The sequence below is a fragment of the Tamandua tetradactyla genome, chromosome 5, assembly GCF_023851605.1.
Source record: "Tamandua tetradactyla isolate mTamTet1 chromosome 5, mTamTet1.pri, whole genome shotgun sequence".
Classification (NCBI taxonomy): Eukaryota; Metazoa; Chordata; class Mammalia; order Pilosa; family Myrmecophagidae; genus Tamandua; species Tamandua tetradactyla.
The window spans coordinates 62,807,895-62,825,584 of NC_135331.1; the positions used below are offsets into that span (position 1 = coordinate 62,807,895).

General features: G+C 34.8%; 1 protein-coding gene across 2 annotated transcripts in view; it reads right to left on the reverse strand.

Annotated features, from left to right (window-relative positions):
- BCHE (butyrylcholinesterase) overlaps window positions 1-17,690 on the reverse strand; it is a 72,562-nt gene that overhangs the window by 10,854 nt on the left and 44,018 nt on the right. For both annotated transcript variants that reach the window (XR_013175907.1, XM_077160954.1), the window contains exon 3: window positions 2,151-2,317. Coding sequence is in view for 1 of the 2 variants with exons in the window: in XM_077160954.1 (XP_077017069.1) it covers window positions 2,151-2,317 (167 nt within the window). In the remaining variant the exon portion in view is untranslated. The remainder of the gene's footprint in view (window positions 1-2,150; window positions 2,318-17,690) is intronic.

Consider the following 17,690-nt stretch of genomic DNA (forward strand, 5'->3'; position numbering starts at 1 on the left):
TGATGCCGTGTTCGCCATGTGCCTTTCCAGCTGAGAGAGAAACCGTGACTGTGTTCGCCATGTGCCTTCTCACTTGAAACAGAAACCCTGAACTACGTCGGCCTTCTTGAACCAAGGTATCTTTCCCTGGATACCTTTGATTGGACATTATCTTGGCCATAGAAGTGTAAACTATCAACTTATTAAATTCCCTTTTTTAAAAGCCACTCTGCTTCTGGGGTATTGCATTCTGGCAGCTAGCAAATTAGAACATAAAGTATGGGAAGGACATGTGTTTTCAGTCTTTTTTGTCCCCCTGCCTTCCTTGTTTATAAAACCTAATAAAGTTTCAAGCATTTTGTTCACTTAAATGTAACATCATTTCTGATTATTAACATTAACACTGTTAACGTTAAAACAATCATGTTATCTACTGACTTTAAAATGTATAAAAATATACTTAATATCATAATCTGTCTTAGGAAAATACCTGGAAAAATAGTGCTCAGTTATAAACTTTTGCCTTCAAGACACATTGGAAAAAACCCAGAGCATGATACGGTATTTCCATACAGTTAAGTGTTCAAACTGAGAAGCTGCGCAGCACCATCGCGCAAGGGGCAGCAGCTGGCCAGGCACCTAGGGGTTTGTTTACTCAACCTGTTTTGAGTGTTGAGAGAGGAAACTTTTTGATGTATATCTTCACAAATTGCTCATATTCACATTCTATTTTAGCAACAAATGAATTGAAATAGACCACATGGGCAGTAACCAGAGCCACTGTCAGTGTGGTTTGTAATACATGAGTCATTTAAAATCCCCCACCTGCTTTCTTTTCCCTAAGATTATGAGTCTCTCATTAAAAAAAAAATAAAAAAAGTTTAAATAGATTTGAAGAATGTGCAGTCTGTGATATTTTAAATAGTATCTGCTCGGGCCTCTTGGTGGATGAAGTGTGTTCCCTCATTGTTATTCAACCAGGGCGAAGACAAGGGCAGCACTGTTGCTCTGCCAAGGGACGCAGAGGCTCATCGCTGGATATATATTATGTCACAGAACATTTGGTAATATGCAGAGCACTGGTATATCAGAAACATCTCCAAAACAGATGGGGTGCACAATTATAATTTTGGTGAGTAATGTCTGATAATCAAAAGGCATATTAAACAATCATATATAGCTCTGGAATGTCCATATTTGCCTGAAACTAACCCCCAGTCTCCAAACTAAAAACCTCCACTATGTTGGGACGTCTGATGCAGAGCCAGAAAATTAGAGTGCTATAATGAACAGAATGACAGAGTCTAAAGGAGCCGACTAGCAGTGTCTGATGGTTGAAAGTCAGTTGTTTTTATTTGAAAAGTAAAATGAGAAACAAAGAATCAAGGAACCACATAGGTAATAAATAGCAGGTTATAAATAAGTATGAATTTAAATATTTTAAAACCAGCCAGTGATTTAGATACTTATGTCATTTATCTCAGAGAAGACAACAGTAAGGTTATACATGGTTTGACCACTCTAGCAGATTAAAATATTTTCTTAGTAATGAATTATTTTACTAACTAGATAATCTGAACCAATTTTTATAGTAATTCCTTATACATTTCTAAGTAATCACTCTCTTAAGGATTATTCAACCAAATTACTATATATTATATTATTTTATATCATATTATATTATATGAATAGATGTTTTAGATATATATATGTCAAAGCTCAGAAATTTAGGAGGGTTTTTGCCCTTAGAAATCAAGAGTTCTACTATTTATCAATGCATTTATAGATATCTCCTTTTGCATACTTATGCTTTAGTTTTATGAATTATGTTTATTTTATATATTTATTAATATATTATCCATTAATTAATTTTACAAAGATTGGCTGGATAGCAAGTAGAGACTTATTTTAATTCTCCTAGTAGATTTTATACTTCCCCATGGGAAAATTTATATTTTAATTTTCTTTATTTAACTGTTAAAGTGCTGCTCATATAGTAGACCCTCAAGCTATGTCTAAACTCACTGGAAGAAAGTTTTTAAAAATAACATACTCATTGTAAATGTCACACATGCATACATTATCATTGTTACCAAGCCATGGATGGTTTACCTTCTTCCCCTTCACATAATCCACATCGATTAATTACCCATTCAAAAAACTCCACTTACCTGTCAGTTCCAAGACTTTGGGAAAAAACAGTGTCCAGAATCTGCATTGTTGAGCACGTAGTTTAGCAGATATTCTTGGTGACTCTGTATTAAAGGTTAAATATCTTTGCTCAGTGCTTTTGAAGACTGGCCATCTTGTGCCATTGCCCTGGGTTCCATCTGGATTTCTAAATAATAATAAATAAGAGGCATTGCAACTCTGCTGAAATCATTGTGATATAAAAAAGAGTACTGATCTCTAAAACTGTTAACAAGGGCTTTCTAAATATCAGAAAAAAGAGTTGGCTTGTTTTGATAATGGGTTGAGTGTTTTGGTAACTTAAAGCATTATGTTAGTTAAAAAATGTAGGAATTAAAATTCAAAGAAGAATTTACTAGGTGCATATCTGTTCAACACAGAAGGAGAAAAAATATTTTCTATTTAAAAAATGCTGATTTTTTTCTTCATATTTATACATGTTCAAAAGAGCAGTGTGGCTGTGCCAACTCTTCCCTCAACCTGTGCCAAAACTATTCACAATGAACATTAAGAGCATCTTACTCTATGTTCCCTGAATCTGTTTCCTCATATTGTTCTTATCATTACTGAGTTGGAGATTAATTACATATCTCATTATTTTAATAACTTCATTACTCTAGGAATTGCCTTTGATCTCACTTTTAAGTTCATTGCACATTCTTGTCTGTTCACTGCTGCAAACTCCTTCACTAATTCCTCATTGAGTTCAGATTAAGATTGATGAACAACATGGTGCCATCCATATTTCCATGTTTATTTTCAAATATTCTCCTTCATGAGTCAGTCAACAGGAATTAGTGACAGTTCCCTAGTAATTCTACTCATTCTTACTTCCTTGCCATTGCTTCAACTATTACTTCTCTTGGGATTCCTTCATTTCTCAACTTTGTGGGACCAAACTTACTCAAAACCTTCACATTCTTTCTCTCTCTCTCTTATTGTATTTATTTATTTTTGCTATTTGCCACATATTTAATTGCTATTTTTGATCAATAACAGTTGAAATTTTTTTCAAGAAATTTAGTTTTGCATTCATTTTTACCCTTGCACATTCCATAATATAAGTATTTATAGTCAGAACATGATAATCTATTACCTACAATATGTTACATAGCCATAATTATCCATCACACAAACAGACACTCAAATAGCAAACCTTTTGAAAGGGGATTCCCAATGGTCAGTCACTGGCATTTCTATAAATGTGTCTTTAATATATTTTTATATTACTGAGTTAGATATTGTGCTAGGTTCTAGAAGAATAAATACATATAGGAAATACAACTTCCCTCAGGGAATTTATAAGCAAGAACTACATGAAAACAGAGAACTAACAAATAAGGGAATCAGTATATGTCTGAAAGGAAACTACCAGAAGGCATGGATTCTAGAAGAAGTAAAGTAAAAAGAAAAAGTCCTTGTAAAAAGACAAGGAATTGAACCAGAAAAGAAAGTTGGGAAATCTAGAGAAAGGGAACTGAATTAACATAGGCTGTAAAAATGAGTGTGCTTCTTAACTCAAATAACCATGAAAAAACAAATTTTCTTTGATTTTAAAACAGAAAGAGATACTGTTCAAGTTATAGTTTTAGGACATTAGTGTTATTTCATTAGGACCTGACAACCCAGGAAAATGGTTGAGAATTTAGCTTGTAGGCATTTACTATTCTGGAAGGAATTTTGATTAAAGACCTTATTGTGAGCATAATGTTTTAGAAATATTCACCTTGAGATGGTATTTAGAATAACCAAGAAACCTACAAAGTGGCCACAGGTACTCCTATCATAAACAAAAGACAAATATGATAAGGAATTCATTCTCTTTTCTTTAGTTTAATTCTACATTAAGCAAAATCACATATAAAAAACTCTGGTGGATCTTTCCTAAAAGTTCAGCAGAAATTATTCTTAATAATTCAAATAGCTTTTGTAGATTATTAATGAATAAATGTTTGGGGCTATTGTTAGAAGATACAAGACATTTTTGCCAGAAGCCTGTGAACCTAGAAGAGTTTGTAAAGAGAAGCAAGCACTCACCCCATGTTACCTAGAGGTAGAGTTTGCCATCAAAACTTGTACCTAATAAGCATCATAAGTTTATGTTTTATCATAGAAGCACACATATTCACCTATGAATTCATGATTTAGATTTAACGAGCTTCCTGATGGAATACTTGATTTTATTTAGGAATTGGATGACTTAATTCGAATTTATATAACAACCAAGCTAAACCAGTATCATAACAGGATTGAAATATCCTGTGTTAGGGTACTATTTGAGAAAGCTCATGAAGAAAATGTCTCCAGATTGCAGATGGCACACTTGTCTAGGTGAATTATGTAGTCTTTTCCTTTTCTTTAAAGGTTTAGAAACTAACAAGTACAGTTGCTGGGGCTGAATATTAAACCAGTAGAACCACTGGTCTGATTTGGTACAGCAATTCTTATGTTACTAAATTGCCCATTTTCCTTCTAATTCCACTCTAATTAACTTATGGCACCATTTTAACTGCTCATTCACTTCTGGCTTCTGAAAACGGTGACTTAAACAGAGCTGACTTGTACCTGAGTTCAAGAGAGAAGCACTAATGGCACCACCAGCCTTCATTTAACAAACTTCGTCCCAAGAAATAACTCATGACATTCCAGATTGCATTTCAGAGATAAAATTCCTTTGCCTAGAGATGCAAATATAGTTTTAAAAAAAGATTGAAACAGCTATTGGAGTGATTAAACATTTTGCTCCATAATTTGAAGAAATCTCTAAACACATTGAAACTTGTTAAGAAATATAATTTTCTTATCTGTATCAATTAAAATCTCAGTAAAATACAGCCTATTTCCCAGATCCACAATTCTGAAGCACTACATAATTCTAATCTCCAAATTACAAGATAAATTTAAACATCCTGATTTTACCATATCTCAAAAAAAAATATTTTCAAAACTTCAAAATAGTAATATGTACAGCTTTCCAAACAATATATATGTCTATACTTTATATTTACTGGCAGTGTTTTTTCTGCTTTGTGGTATACCAAGGTCTTTTCAATTTTATACATTATATCTGTTCTGATGTGTAGGTTTGAAATTTTTCAAGATATAATTTGTTTAACCAAAAACAGGAAGTAGCGTTTTCCTTCATCCATGTTACAGAAAATTCCCTGCTTGTCACTGATATTCGAGTACAGAACTAACTCATGTTATGAACAGATATAAACAAAAAAATAAGACTGACATAGTTATGTGTTAAACCTTCACATATCATGTTTTCTTGTGGTTGTAGCGTCCCAAATTGCCTGTCCAATTCCAACACAGGAATTAGGAGTCTCTGTTATTAAAAATTCAGACAGTTATGTCTAAGTAAGCTATATAATGGTTTAAAAGGTAAATAATATTTTAGTGGGCTTTAAAATCTAGTAAAATGAAAGTGTAGTTACTAGTTGTGAACAGGCAGATCAGCTGAAACAATCTAGTGTGTTAAGAGAGTTGAGTGGTACAGTGTATATTGAATATTTCCTAAATTTCCAAGAATATGGGTATTCATATTCCATATCATGCAAACTTAAATACAAATCTATCTAACTTTAATAAATAGAAGGACTAATACAGAATATGAATTTAGAAGACAAATTCATTCATTAACTCAACAACTATTTATTAAATGCCTTGCTATATGTCAGGAAATATTTGTGTCACCCGAGGTTTGGCAATAGCAAAATAGACAGAAATTTCTGCCTCTTGAGGTTACATTCTTTGGGGGAGAAAGATAAAAAACAAGATAAACAAGGAAAAAGCATGATCTGTCAAATAGTAATAGGTGCTATGGATAGTAAGGAGACAAGGAACAAGGTGTGGGGATGACAGGAGATGGCAAGTGAGAAAACATGTGCATGCCTGTGTCAAGGGGTAAGGGAAACTTCGCAGGAAACAACATGTCAACAGGGGGAATGGAAAGCAAAAGCTGAAAGACAGACATGTGCCTGGAGTTTTCCAAGAAGATCAAGTACAGTGGTGTGGCTGGAGTGGAGCCAGCCAAAGAGGAAGTAGCATGGGATGGGGTTTCAGGAGAGACAGAAGTACCACATTATTTAGGGCCCCTTAGGCCTTTATAAGCTTTTTGCTTTTACTCTGCAAGAGACAGGAAGTAATTGGAGGGTTTGCCCAAACAAGGGACAAGATCTTACCTATTTTTTTTAAAAAAGAATTCTGGCGATAGTGTTGGGAATAGATTGGGCGGGTGGGGAGGGTGAAGGGGATTAGGGGGAGAAAGGCCTAAAGCAGAGAGACAAGTTAAAAGGCAACTTGAATAATTTAGATGAGAAATGGTAATAGCCTGGACCAGGAAATTAATGGTAGAGATAGAAAGAAATGATCAGATCCTACATATATATTGAAAGTAGAGCCCTCGTGATTGATTCAATACATCAGCTATAGAGAGGATGTGAGTAGTCAAGGATGACTCCTATAATTCTGGCCTGAGAAAATGGGAGGCTGAACAGAGTCACTATTACTGAGATGGGAAAGGCTGCAAGAGGAACACACTTGCAGGGCAGTATCAAGAGTTCAACTCTGTACCTGCTAAATCTCAGGTCCACGTGGAGATGGTAAGCAGGCAGATGGAATTTAGTGAGTAATCTTGATCTCATTGAAGGAATTTTTACATTCCAAATGGATTCATGAGCCCCTTAGTATAGTATTCTCCAAGGAGCACAGAAAATGTGACACAATTTATAAGCATCAATATGGCTAAGATATGTTAAAAATACACATTGCAATACATTAATTGATAATATATACAGTATTCCTCTCTTTCCATGTCTTAGGTCCTTCCTATCGTTCTCTTGTCCTACCTTTCAAACAGGCATTGCTTGATGACCCCATTGAAGCAGCTTTTCACTATCTCTGCATATCCCTTTATTTACCTTGCCCATTTTCCCTCTTCTCTCACTATAGGGCAAGCATCATGCAAGCGATTATTTGATTGTCTTGTTTACAAATCTGAATGGTGCCTGGTTGAGAGAATGCAAGCAAGAAATATAGCTAGAAACAGATAAGAATCATCACAATTAATATTTTCTCTCTTACTTTTAACTATAATAAATATACATATTGCAAAACTATCATAAAATAGAAAATTAAACTTTGCAGATGATAATTTCTCTATTTCCTGGAAAAATCAGTACTCTGAGCTAAATGCTGTGAAATTCTTCTTCAAATAAGTATTTTTGGACCTATATTACTTACTGTGGAAATATTTTGACCTGTGCTTGCATGTAAACTAACCATAATACTTTGACATTAAAATAAAAATGACTATTATAAGTAGATGGTGGGTATAAAGAATCATAAAAAATAGCATATAATCTGCATGTAAACTTAAAGAGATGCAACAATAAGAGGTGTGAAGATCAATGACCCTTAAGATATTTAGGAACTAACTTTTATATGGATCTTGAGCAAAATGAAAATAAAGAGGAGACATTCAGTAAATATGATTTGTAGAGGTGTTTGTAAAAACAATATTTTCACAAGTTGCTTCAATTATTTTAATATATTTGAGTAAAGGACAAAGTAATTTTCATATAGTAAAAAAATTTACTTTTCATATTTAAAGATATGATGAAAAACATGAATTCACAGCATAATCTGTTTCATGAAAATATATAGAAACACAGACACAACAGTGACCCTGAATAGAGAGAAAAGAGAATTGTGTTTCTACCATGATCATATTCTCTGCTTCATTTCACATACAGCAAACTCTTAGCCTAAATTCAGGTATTAAATACATTTCAAAGAAGTGAGTCCTTCTAGAGGGATTTTCTATGACTGTAATATGTTAATAATTTTGACCAAGTTTCATTGTTGATTTCATTTAATTGAGTTCTAAAATCTGTGCGATCTTAATTACTGATCCAAAGATAGATTTGTTAAATTAATAAATTAATTTTCATGTTTATCCCTAATTATATAACCAATTAAATGAGTTTAATACCCACTGAATTCAATTAAATCAACTTAGTATTAATTTATGAATGTATTGCCAATAATTCGATCACACTAGCTTCATTTTAATCTACAGCACGTCTTAGGCTACTTGATTATTTTTTAAGAAACTTATTATACTGAATTTCACTATTTCCTACAAGCCTCCAACATGAATCTATAAAAACAAATGGAATCATACAAATAACATAACATGTCTTTGCACATGCACACACACACAGACTCATCTAACTCATAAAATGTAGATATGTATTTTGCAACTTATTTAGGATATCAAAAATATTGAGCATAATGGACATAAAAATCTAATTTTTATGACAAGATTGCACGGCTGTAACCCACTATAAATGTACCAAATTATATTAATAACAATTATATTGTGAGGTTAGAGCAAATACCATCTTATTCATTTTGTATGCACTTGGCACATATTGTAAGCATGGGCAGGGCAGAAAGTAGGTGCTTAAGAAATGCTTGTGGACTTCCGGAGGAGATGGCGGCTTAGTAAGGCACGCGGGTCTTAGTCCCTCCTCCAGAACAACTACTAAAGAACTAGAAACAGTATAGAACAGCTCCTGGAGCCACGACAGAGACCAGAAACACAGTGCACCCCATTCTGGACTGGCTAAGAGACTCCGCTGTGGTGAGGTCCCCGAGAGGCGCACACTTTCCTGGGCCATGGCGGCTGGCAGCCAGAGCCCCTCCCTCCCTCCTTTCCGGGCTGGCTGGAAGCTATGGATCAGGTTCCCCAAGCTGTGGCGGCCGGCACCCCTCCCCCACAGGCGAATTCCTGGAGGGAAAGGAAAGAGTCTCCAACAGTAGTAGAGACTGAGCCCAACCTAACACCAATAGTGGCATTAACGAACAACTTCTGACTACTAAAAATAGGCCCTCAGCTCAGGTGAAACTGACCAAGGTGGAAATCGCCGATTGGGCTAAGTGAAAAAGAGGAAAGGCGGTGAAACTGAGCCTTCTGTGGCTGTTTCTATGGAGGTTTCATTGCCTCTGGACTCAGCGCTGGGATTACATAGGTTACAACTGCCCTGAACGCAGAAACAGGCTGCTTTCAGGGCTCTCTACCACCTGAACCTTCCTTGCGGGAAGGGTGAAACACAACTCAGATGGAATCCCTCTCTCAAGGAATTCAGATCCCAGGACTTCACAATATGAAACCATTCAAACAAACCTACAACCTTTCCTCTGTCTCCACAACACACCCAGCAGCGAGAGTCTTCCAAAGCTAAAGGAGCCACAGCATCTTTTTCTGGTGGGATCCGCAGACAGACAAGGACCACATACTGGGCAGGATAAGAAAAACAGAGCCCAGAGACTTCACAGGAAAGCCTTTCAACCTGATGGGTCCCACACTCAGGGAAATCTGATTAAATGCCCAGAAGCCAGCAAAAAATAATGAATCACACCAGGAAAATTGAAGATATGGCCCAGTCAAAGGAAAAAACCAATAGCTCAAATGAGATACAGGAACTGAGACAACTAATTCTGAATATACGAACAGAAATGGAAAACCTCTTCAAAAACCAAATCAATAAATTGAGGGAGGACATGAAGAAGGCATGGGATCAACAAAAAGAAGAAATGGAAAGTCTGAAAAAACAAATCACAGAACTTATGGGATTGAAAGACACAGTAGAAGAGATGAAAAAAACAATGGAAACCTACAATGGTAGATTTAAAGAGACAGAGGCTAGAATTAGTGAATTGGAGGACGGAACATCTGAAATCCAAAAAGAAACAGAAACTATAGGGAAAAGAATGGAAAAATTTGAGCAGGGGCTCAGTGAATTGAATGATAATATGAAGCACACAAATATACGTGTTATGGGTGTCCCAGAAGGAGAAGAGAAGGGAAAAGGAGGAGAAAAACTAATGGAAGAAATTATCACTGAAAATTTCCCAACTCTTATAAAAGACCTAAAATTACAGATCCGAGAAGTGCAGCGCACTCCAAAGAGAATAAACCCAAATAGGCATTCTCCAAGACACTTACTAGTTAGAATGTCAGAGGTCAAAGAGAAAGAGAGGATCTTGAAAGCAGCAAGAGAAAAACAATCCATCACATACAAGGGAAATCCAATAAGACTATGTGTAAATTTCTCAGCAGAAACCATGGAAGCTAGAAGACAGAGGGATGATATGTTTAAATTACTAAAAGAGAAAAACTGCCAACCAAGACTTCTATATTCAGCAAAATTGTCCTTCAAAAATGAGGGAGAAATTAAAACATTTCAAGACAAAAAGTCACTGAGAGAATTTGTGACCAAGAGACCAGCTCTGCAAGAAATACTAAAGGGAGCACTAGAGTCAGAACCGAAAAGACAGAAGAGAGAGGTATGGAGAAGAGTGTAGAAAGAAGGAAAATCAGATATGATATATATAATACAAAAGGCAAAATGGTAGAGGAAAGTATTACCCAAACAGTAATAACACTAAAGGTTAATGGACTGAATTTCCCAATCAAAAGGCATAGACTGGCAGAATGGATTAAAAAACAGGATCCTTGTATATGCTGTCTACAGGAAACACATCTTAGACCCAAAGATAAACATAGGTTGAAAGTGAAAGGTTGGGAAAAGATATTTCATGCAAATAACAACCAGAAAAGAGCAGGAGTAGCTATACTAATATCCAACAAATTAGACTTCAAATACAAAACAGTTAAAAGAGACAAAGAAGGATACTATCTACTAGTAAAAGGAACAATTAAACAAGAAGACAAAACAATCATAAATATTTATGCACTGAATCAGAATGCCCCAAAATACGTGTGGAATACATGCAATCACTGAAAAGGGAAATAGACACATATACCATAATAGTTGGAGACTTCAATTCACCACTCTCATCAATGGACAGAACATCTAGACAGAGGATCAATAAAGAAACAGAGAATTTGAATATTACAATAAATGAGCTAGATTTAACAGACATTTATAGGACATTACACCCCACAACAGCAGGATACACCTTTTTCTCAAGTGCTCATGGATCATTCTCAAAGATAGACCATATCCTGGGTCACAAAGCAAGTCTCAACAAATTTAAAAAGATTGAAATCATACACAACACTTTCTCTGATCATAAAGGAGTGAAGTTGGAAATCAATAATAGGCAGAGTGCCAGAAAATTCACAAATACGTGGAGGCTCAACAACACACTCTTAAACAACGAGTGGGTCAAAGAAGAAATTGCAAGAGAAATTAGTAAATACCTAGAGTTGAATGAAAATGAAAACACAACATATCAAAACCTATGGGACGCAGCAAAGGCAGTGCTAAGAGGGATATTTATTGCCCTAAATGCCTATATCAGAAAAGAAGAAAAGGCAAAAATTCAGGAATTAACTGTCCACTTGGAAGAACTGGAGAAAGAACAGCAAACTAACCCCAAAACAAGCAAAAGGAAAGAAATAACAAAGATTAGAGCAGAAATAAATGAAATTGAGAACATGAAAACAAAAGAGAAAATCAATAAGACCAGAAGTTGGTTCTATGAGAAAATCAATAAGATTGATGGGCCCTTAGCAAGATTGACAAAAAGAAGAAGAGAGAGGATGCAAATAAATAAGATCAGAAATGGAAGAGGAGACGTAATCACTGACCCCACAGATATAAAGGAGGTAATAACAGGATACTATGAACCACTTTACGCTAATAAATACAACAATGTAGATGAAATGGACAAGTTCCTAGAAAGGCATGAACAACCAACTTTGACTCAAGAAGAAATAGATGACCTCAACAAACCAATCACAAGTAAAGAAATTGAATCAGTCATTCAAAAGCTTCCCAAAAAGAAAAGTCCAGGACCAGAGGGCTTCACATGTGAATTCTATCAAACATTCCCAAAAGAATTAGTACCAACTCTGCTCAAACTCTTCAAAAAAATCAAAGTGGAGGGAAAGCTACCTAATTCATTCTATGAAGTCAACATCACCCTCATACCCAAACCAGGCAAAGGTATTACAAAACAAGAAAACTACAGACCAATCTCTGTAATGAATATAGATGCAAAAATCCTCAACAAAATTCTAGCAAATCGAATCCAGCAACACATTAAAAGAATTATACATCATGACCAAGTAGGATTCATCCCAGGTATGCAAGGATGGTTCAACACAAGAAAATCAATTAATGTAATACACCATATCAACAAATCAAAGCAGAAAAATCACATGATCATCTCAATTGATGCAGAGAAGGCATTTGACAAGATTCAACATCCTTTCCTGCTGAAAACACTTCAAAAGATAGGAATACAAGGGAACTTCCTTAAAATGATAGAGGGAATATATGAAAAACCCACAGCTAATATCATCCTCAATGGGGAAAAATTGAAAACTTTCCCCCTAAGATCAGCACAAGACAAGGATGTCCATTATCACCACTATTATTCAACATCGTGTTGGAGGTTCTAGCCAGAGCAATTAGACAAGAAAAAGAAATACAAGGCATCAAAATTGGAAAGGAAGAAGTAAAACTATCACTGTTTGCAGACGATATGATGCTATACATTGAAAACCTGGAAAAATTCACAACAAAACTACTAGAGCTAATAAATGAGTACAGCAAAGTAGCAGGTTACAAGATCAACATTCAAAAATCTGTAGTGTTTCTATACACTAGCAATGAACAAGCTGAGGGGGAAATCAAGATACGAATCCCATTTACAATTGCAACTAAAAGAATAAAGTACTTAGGAATAAATTTAACTAAAGAGACAAAAGACCTATACAAAGAAAACTACAAAAAACTGTTAAAAGAAATCACAGAAGACCTAAATAGATGGAAGGGCATACCATGTTCATGGATTGGAAGACTAAATATAGTTAAGATGTCAATCCTACCTAAATTGATTTACAGATTCAATGTAATACCAATCAAAATCCCAACAACTTATTTTTGAGAAATAGAAAAACCAATAAGCAAATTTATCTGGAAGGGCAGGGTGCCCCGAATTGCTAAAAGTATCTTGAGGAAAAAAAATGAAGCTGGAGGTCTCAAGCTGCCGGACTTTAAAGCATATTATGAAGCCACAGTGGTCAAAACAGCATGGTATTGGCATAAAGATAGATATATCGACCAATGGAATCAAATAGAGTGCTCAGATATAGACCCTCTCATCTATGGACATTTGATCTTTGATAAGGCAGTCAAGCCAATTCACCTGGGACAGAACAGTCTCTTCAATAAATGGTGCCTAGAGAACTGGATATCCATATGCAAAAGAATGAAAGAGGACCCATATCTCACACCCTATACAATAGTTAACTAAAAAATGGATCAAAGATCTGAACATTAGGTCTAAGACCATAAAACAGTTAGAGGAAAATGTAGGGAGATATCTTATGAAAGTTACAATTGGAGGCGGTTTTATGGACCTTAAACCTAAAGCAAGAGCACTGAAGAAATAAATAAATAAATAAATAAATGGGAGCTCCTCAAAATTAAACACTTTTGTGCATCAAAGAACTTCATCAAGAAAGTAGAAAGACAGCCTACACAATGGGAGACAATATTTGGAAATGACATATCAGATAAATGTCTAGTATCCAGAATTTATAAAGAGATTGTTCAAATCAACAACAAAAAGACAGCCAACCCAATTACAAAATGGGAAAAAGACTTGAACAGACACCTCTCAGAAGAGGAAATACAAATGGCCAAAAGGCACATAAAGAGATGCTCAATATCCCTGGCCATTAGAGAAATGCAAATCAAAACCACAATGAGATATCATCTCCCACCCACCAGAATGGCCATTATCAACAAAACAAAAAATGACAAGTGCTGGAGAGGATGCGCAGAAAGAGGCATACTTATCTACTGTTGGTGGGAATGTCAAATGGTGCAACCACTGTGGAAGGCAGTTTGGCGGTTCCTCAAAAAACTGAATATAGAATTGCCATACGGCCCAGCAATACCATTGCTAGGCATCTACTCAAAGGACTTAAGGGCAAAGACACAAACGGACATTTGCACACCAATGTTTATAGCAGCGTTATTTACAATTGCAAAGAGATGGAAACAGCCAAAATGTCCATCAACAGACGAGTGGCTAAACAAACTGTGGTATATACATACGATGGAATATTATGCAGCTTTAAGACAGAATAAACTTATGAAGCATGTAATAACATGGATGGACCTAGAGAACATTATGCTGAGTGAGTCTAGCCAAAAATTAAAGGACAAATACTCATGGTCCCAGTGATGTGAACCGACATTCGAGAATAAACTTGGAATATGTCATTGGTAACAGAGATCATCAGGAGTTAGAAACAGGGTAAGATAATGAGTAATTAGAGCTGAAGGGATACAGACTGTGCAACAGGACTAGGTACAAAAACTCAAAAATGGACAGCACAATAATACCTAATTGTAAAGTAATCATGTTAAAACACTGAATGAAGCTGCATCTGAGCTATAGGGTTTTTTTTTGTTTGTCTGTTTGTATGTGTCTTTTTTTTTCTTTTTCCTTTTCTTTTTTTTTTACTATTATTATTATTTTTATTTTTTTCTCTATATTATCATTTTATTTCTTTTTCTGTTGTCTTGCTATTTCTTTTACTAAATAGATGCAAATGTACTAAGAAATGATGATCATACATCTATGTGATGATATTAAGAATTACTGATTGCATATGTAGAATGGAATGATTTCTAAATGTTGTGTTAGTTAATTTTTTTTAATTAATTAAAAAAAAGAAAGAAATGCTTGTGGAAATGAAAAATGTGTTATAGTCTTTAACTTTGGTTAGCTTTTGGATTAATTCAGTAGAATTATGAAATACAAATTTCCCAATATTAGAAGAGAGAAATTCACTTTATTCTTATAAATGTCTCATACATATTACTTTCCCAATAGCAAGGACTTGAAAGTCAAGGTGGTTCTTCAAGTGCTCTGAAGTGGTAATGAATTGACCTCCATGTTCCACATTGACTAATGAGGAGTCACAATATGCACATATTTCTTTTAACCCTGCTTACAAACTGAAACACAGCTATTTTCCAAGACGTCCTTCATCAAGACTCATTTTATTTTGTTAGGAAAATTTTTGTGACTGTTTCCCTCCAGATATAATAAAGGCAATAAAATTAGTTACTGAAGCAATATGGGGTGTATAATAATGTAGTTCTGCATAGAGAATTTCAAGTAGATGGGTTATTTGCAATTTAGATTATATTCAGTGCAGATATCTAAATACAGTTCATTTTAGTTACTTGCTTCCTCCCACTTCCCATTTCTATTGCAAACAGTAAATAGGGGAAGTAATTATTGAAGAACAGTTCCCTAGATTCCTTAGTTTGTTAAGTTCTCTTCCTTTTTCAACAAGGTTTGTACTTCCAGGAAGAAATCCAGGTACTCTTAGGGGCAAGTTTGTAATCAGACACCTTAGAAATTTTCAATCATGCAGAAATCCACTAATGATGACCTCCTGGAACTAAATAAATCGTGTGATTAGAGTCCATGGTCAAGTGGGTTATTACATTTTATTATTTCATAATTTTAACTAGTAGAGTGGATATATTCTCCACTTCACTAGGAAATGGGAATAAAGAATATAAACTTTCTTAAGAGAAGAGAAAGAAGAGGAAAGAAGTGAGAAAAGGGAAATTCCTAAAGAAAATGCATAACATGTATTATCCTGTTATCTAATTTAGTCAAAAGACAAACACATGAATGGACTAAACCTGATAGGGAAGGAGAAAAAAAAGAGATGATTTATTTTCGCTCAACATTACTAGCAATAAACAGATTACATTTCAGTTAATAAGATTATTTTCGGTAAGATATGACAAAAAAGATTTTATATTTAGCTTTACATCATCTTCTAACCTTAATAATAATTAGCTATGGTAGTAACTAGGCATGAAGAGTATGGAATGAGGGTCTACCATTAAACAAAGGACAATTATGATATAATATTGCTAGGGAATGTACTGTGAAAGTGGATGCCTTGTACGTAAGAAAGAAACACCCAATATAAGAGATAATGAAACAAATAAAGCTGAACAAAGCATACAAGGTGAAACTTCTTGTATGTTCCCAAGTATCAGGAACCTTGTCTTACTCTGATCATATTTTTATTACTATCATCAAATAAAGCCTGGCATAGGTTGTCAATCAATGTTTGTTGAATTCAATCATACCTAAAAACATGGAGTTACAAAATGTCTTAAACACAAACATGTGCTTCTCTTTATAACAAAAAGCAAAAATTTCCAACATATTTCCACCTTTGCTTGTATGTATTTTTTTTTTCTAAATATAAAACTGGGAATCAGGTCCCCCTCGTAAAGCACATTTTCTATTTTTTATGAGAACATTTAAATCTTAATTGGTATTTTAAAATGTTTTTAGAGTTAAGCCACTCTCCCAAATACTTCACTAAAGTAGCTGGACAGAATCATGAAAACAAATTGATTACCAGAGCACAGTACTCATTTAGCAATTAGGTTGCATAGCACATCTTCACTTTTCATCAACTGAAAAGGCAAAGGCTTGCCAGACAAAAGATCTCTAAGATCTTTACTACACTGTTGGTGTGATGGATGAACAAGGCTTTCATGATCTGAAAGATTACTCTTCCTTCTTTCCTCTGCACTGTTTGTACAGAAGAATTTGCTTAATTAGCTGGAGAGTTAAAGAGGAACACCAAGCAATATTCAGTCTACTCCAGTTCTCCAGAAAATGAACAGGGCTGAATAATTAGATCAATTTAGAGAGAAGCAGAAGCTTTGTGCGCTCGCGCTCTCTCTCACTCCCTCCCCTTCCTTCCTTTGTTTCCTCCCTTCCTTCTTTTATTACAATAGCCTAGCAAATACATACAGATGTCTTGCCTAACTTCTAAGTGCGAAGATGCATTATAATTACACTTACTTTTCTTTTCCGGTGATAGAAGGGTAACTGCTCTCATTTGGACACAATCATGTGAATCCCAGCGGGCGCCTAGTGGTCTGTAGAAAGTTTAAATGCACTTGCACTTAATGGTACTAGAGCATTTATTTTGATAATGGGCAGATTTAACATTAATCATAGAAAAGAAAATTATCACAAACTTGAAAAAAATTGAGTTTCCCAAATTCTATTAGTTTTACTCTTCTTCATGTCAGTTTGCTATAGTCTGTGCCATGAAGTTACTGGCAGCAAGCCCACTGTTTCAGGAATGAGTACCAAATGCCAAGAAAAAGTCCTACTGATTTGGTTTTGTAGCAAAATATACAGGTCTTAAAATAGCTTGATATTAAAGGAACACTTAAACATTGAAAAAGGACTTGGGAAATCAAATGCTCTAAGAACACTGCATAAAACAATTATGTGATTTTCTTTTATTTAATGGGTAGTTTGAGCATTTGAAATAACACTTCTTGAATTCAAGTATATATATATATATTTTTTTTATCACTGTTGGCTAGAAGGTCTTCTATTTGAGTAACACACCCCTTAGAGTATAAGCTCCATGAGAGGAGAGGCATTTCTACTTTGCTCAA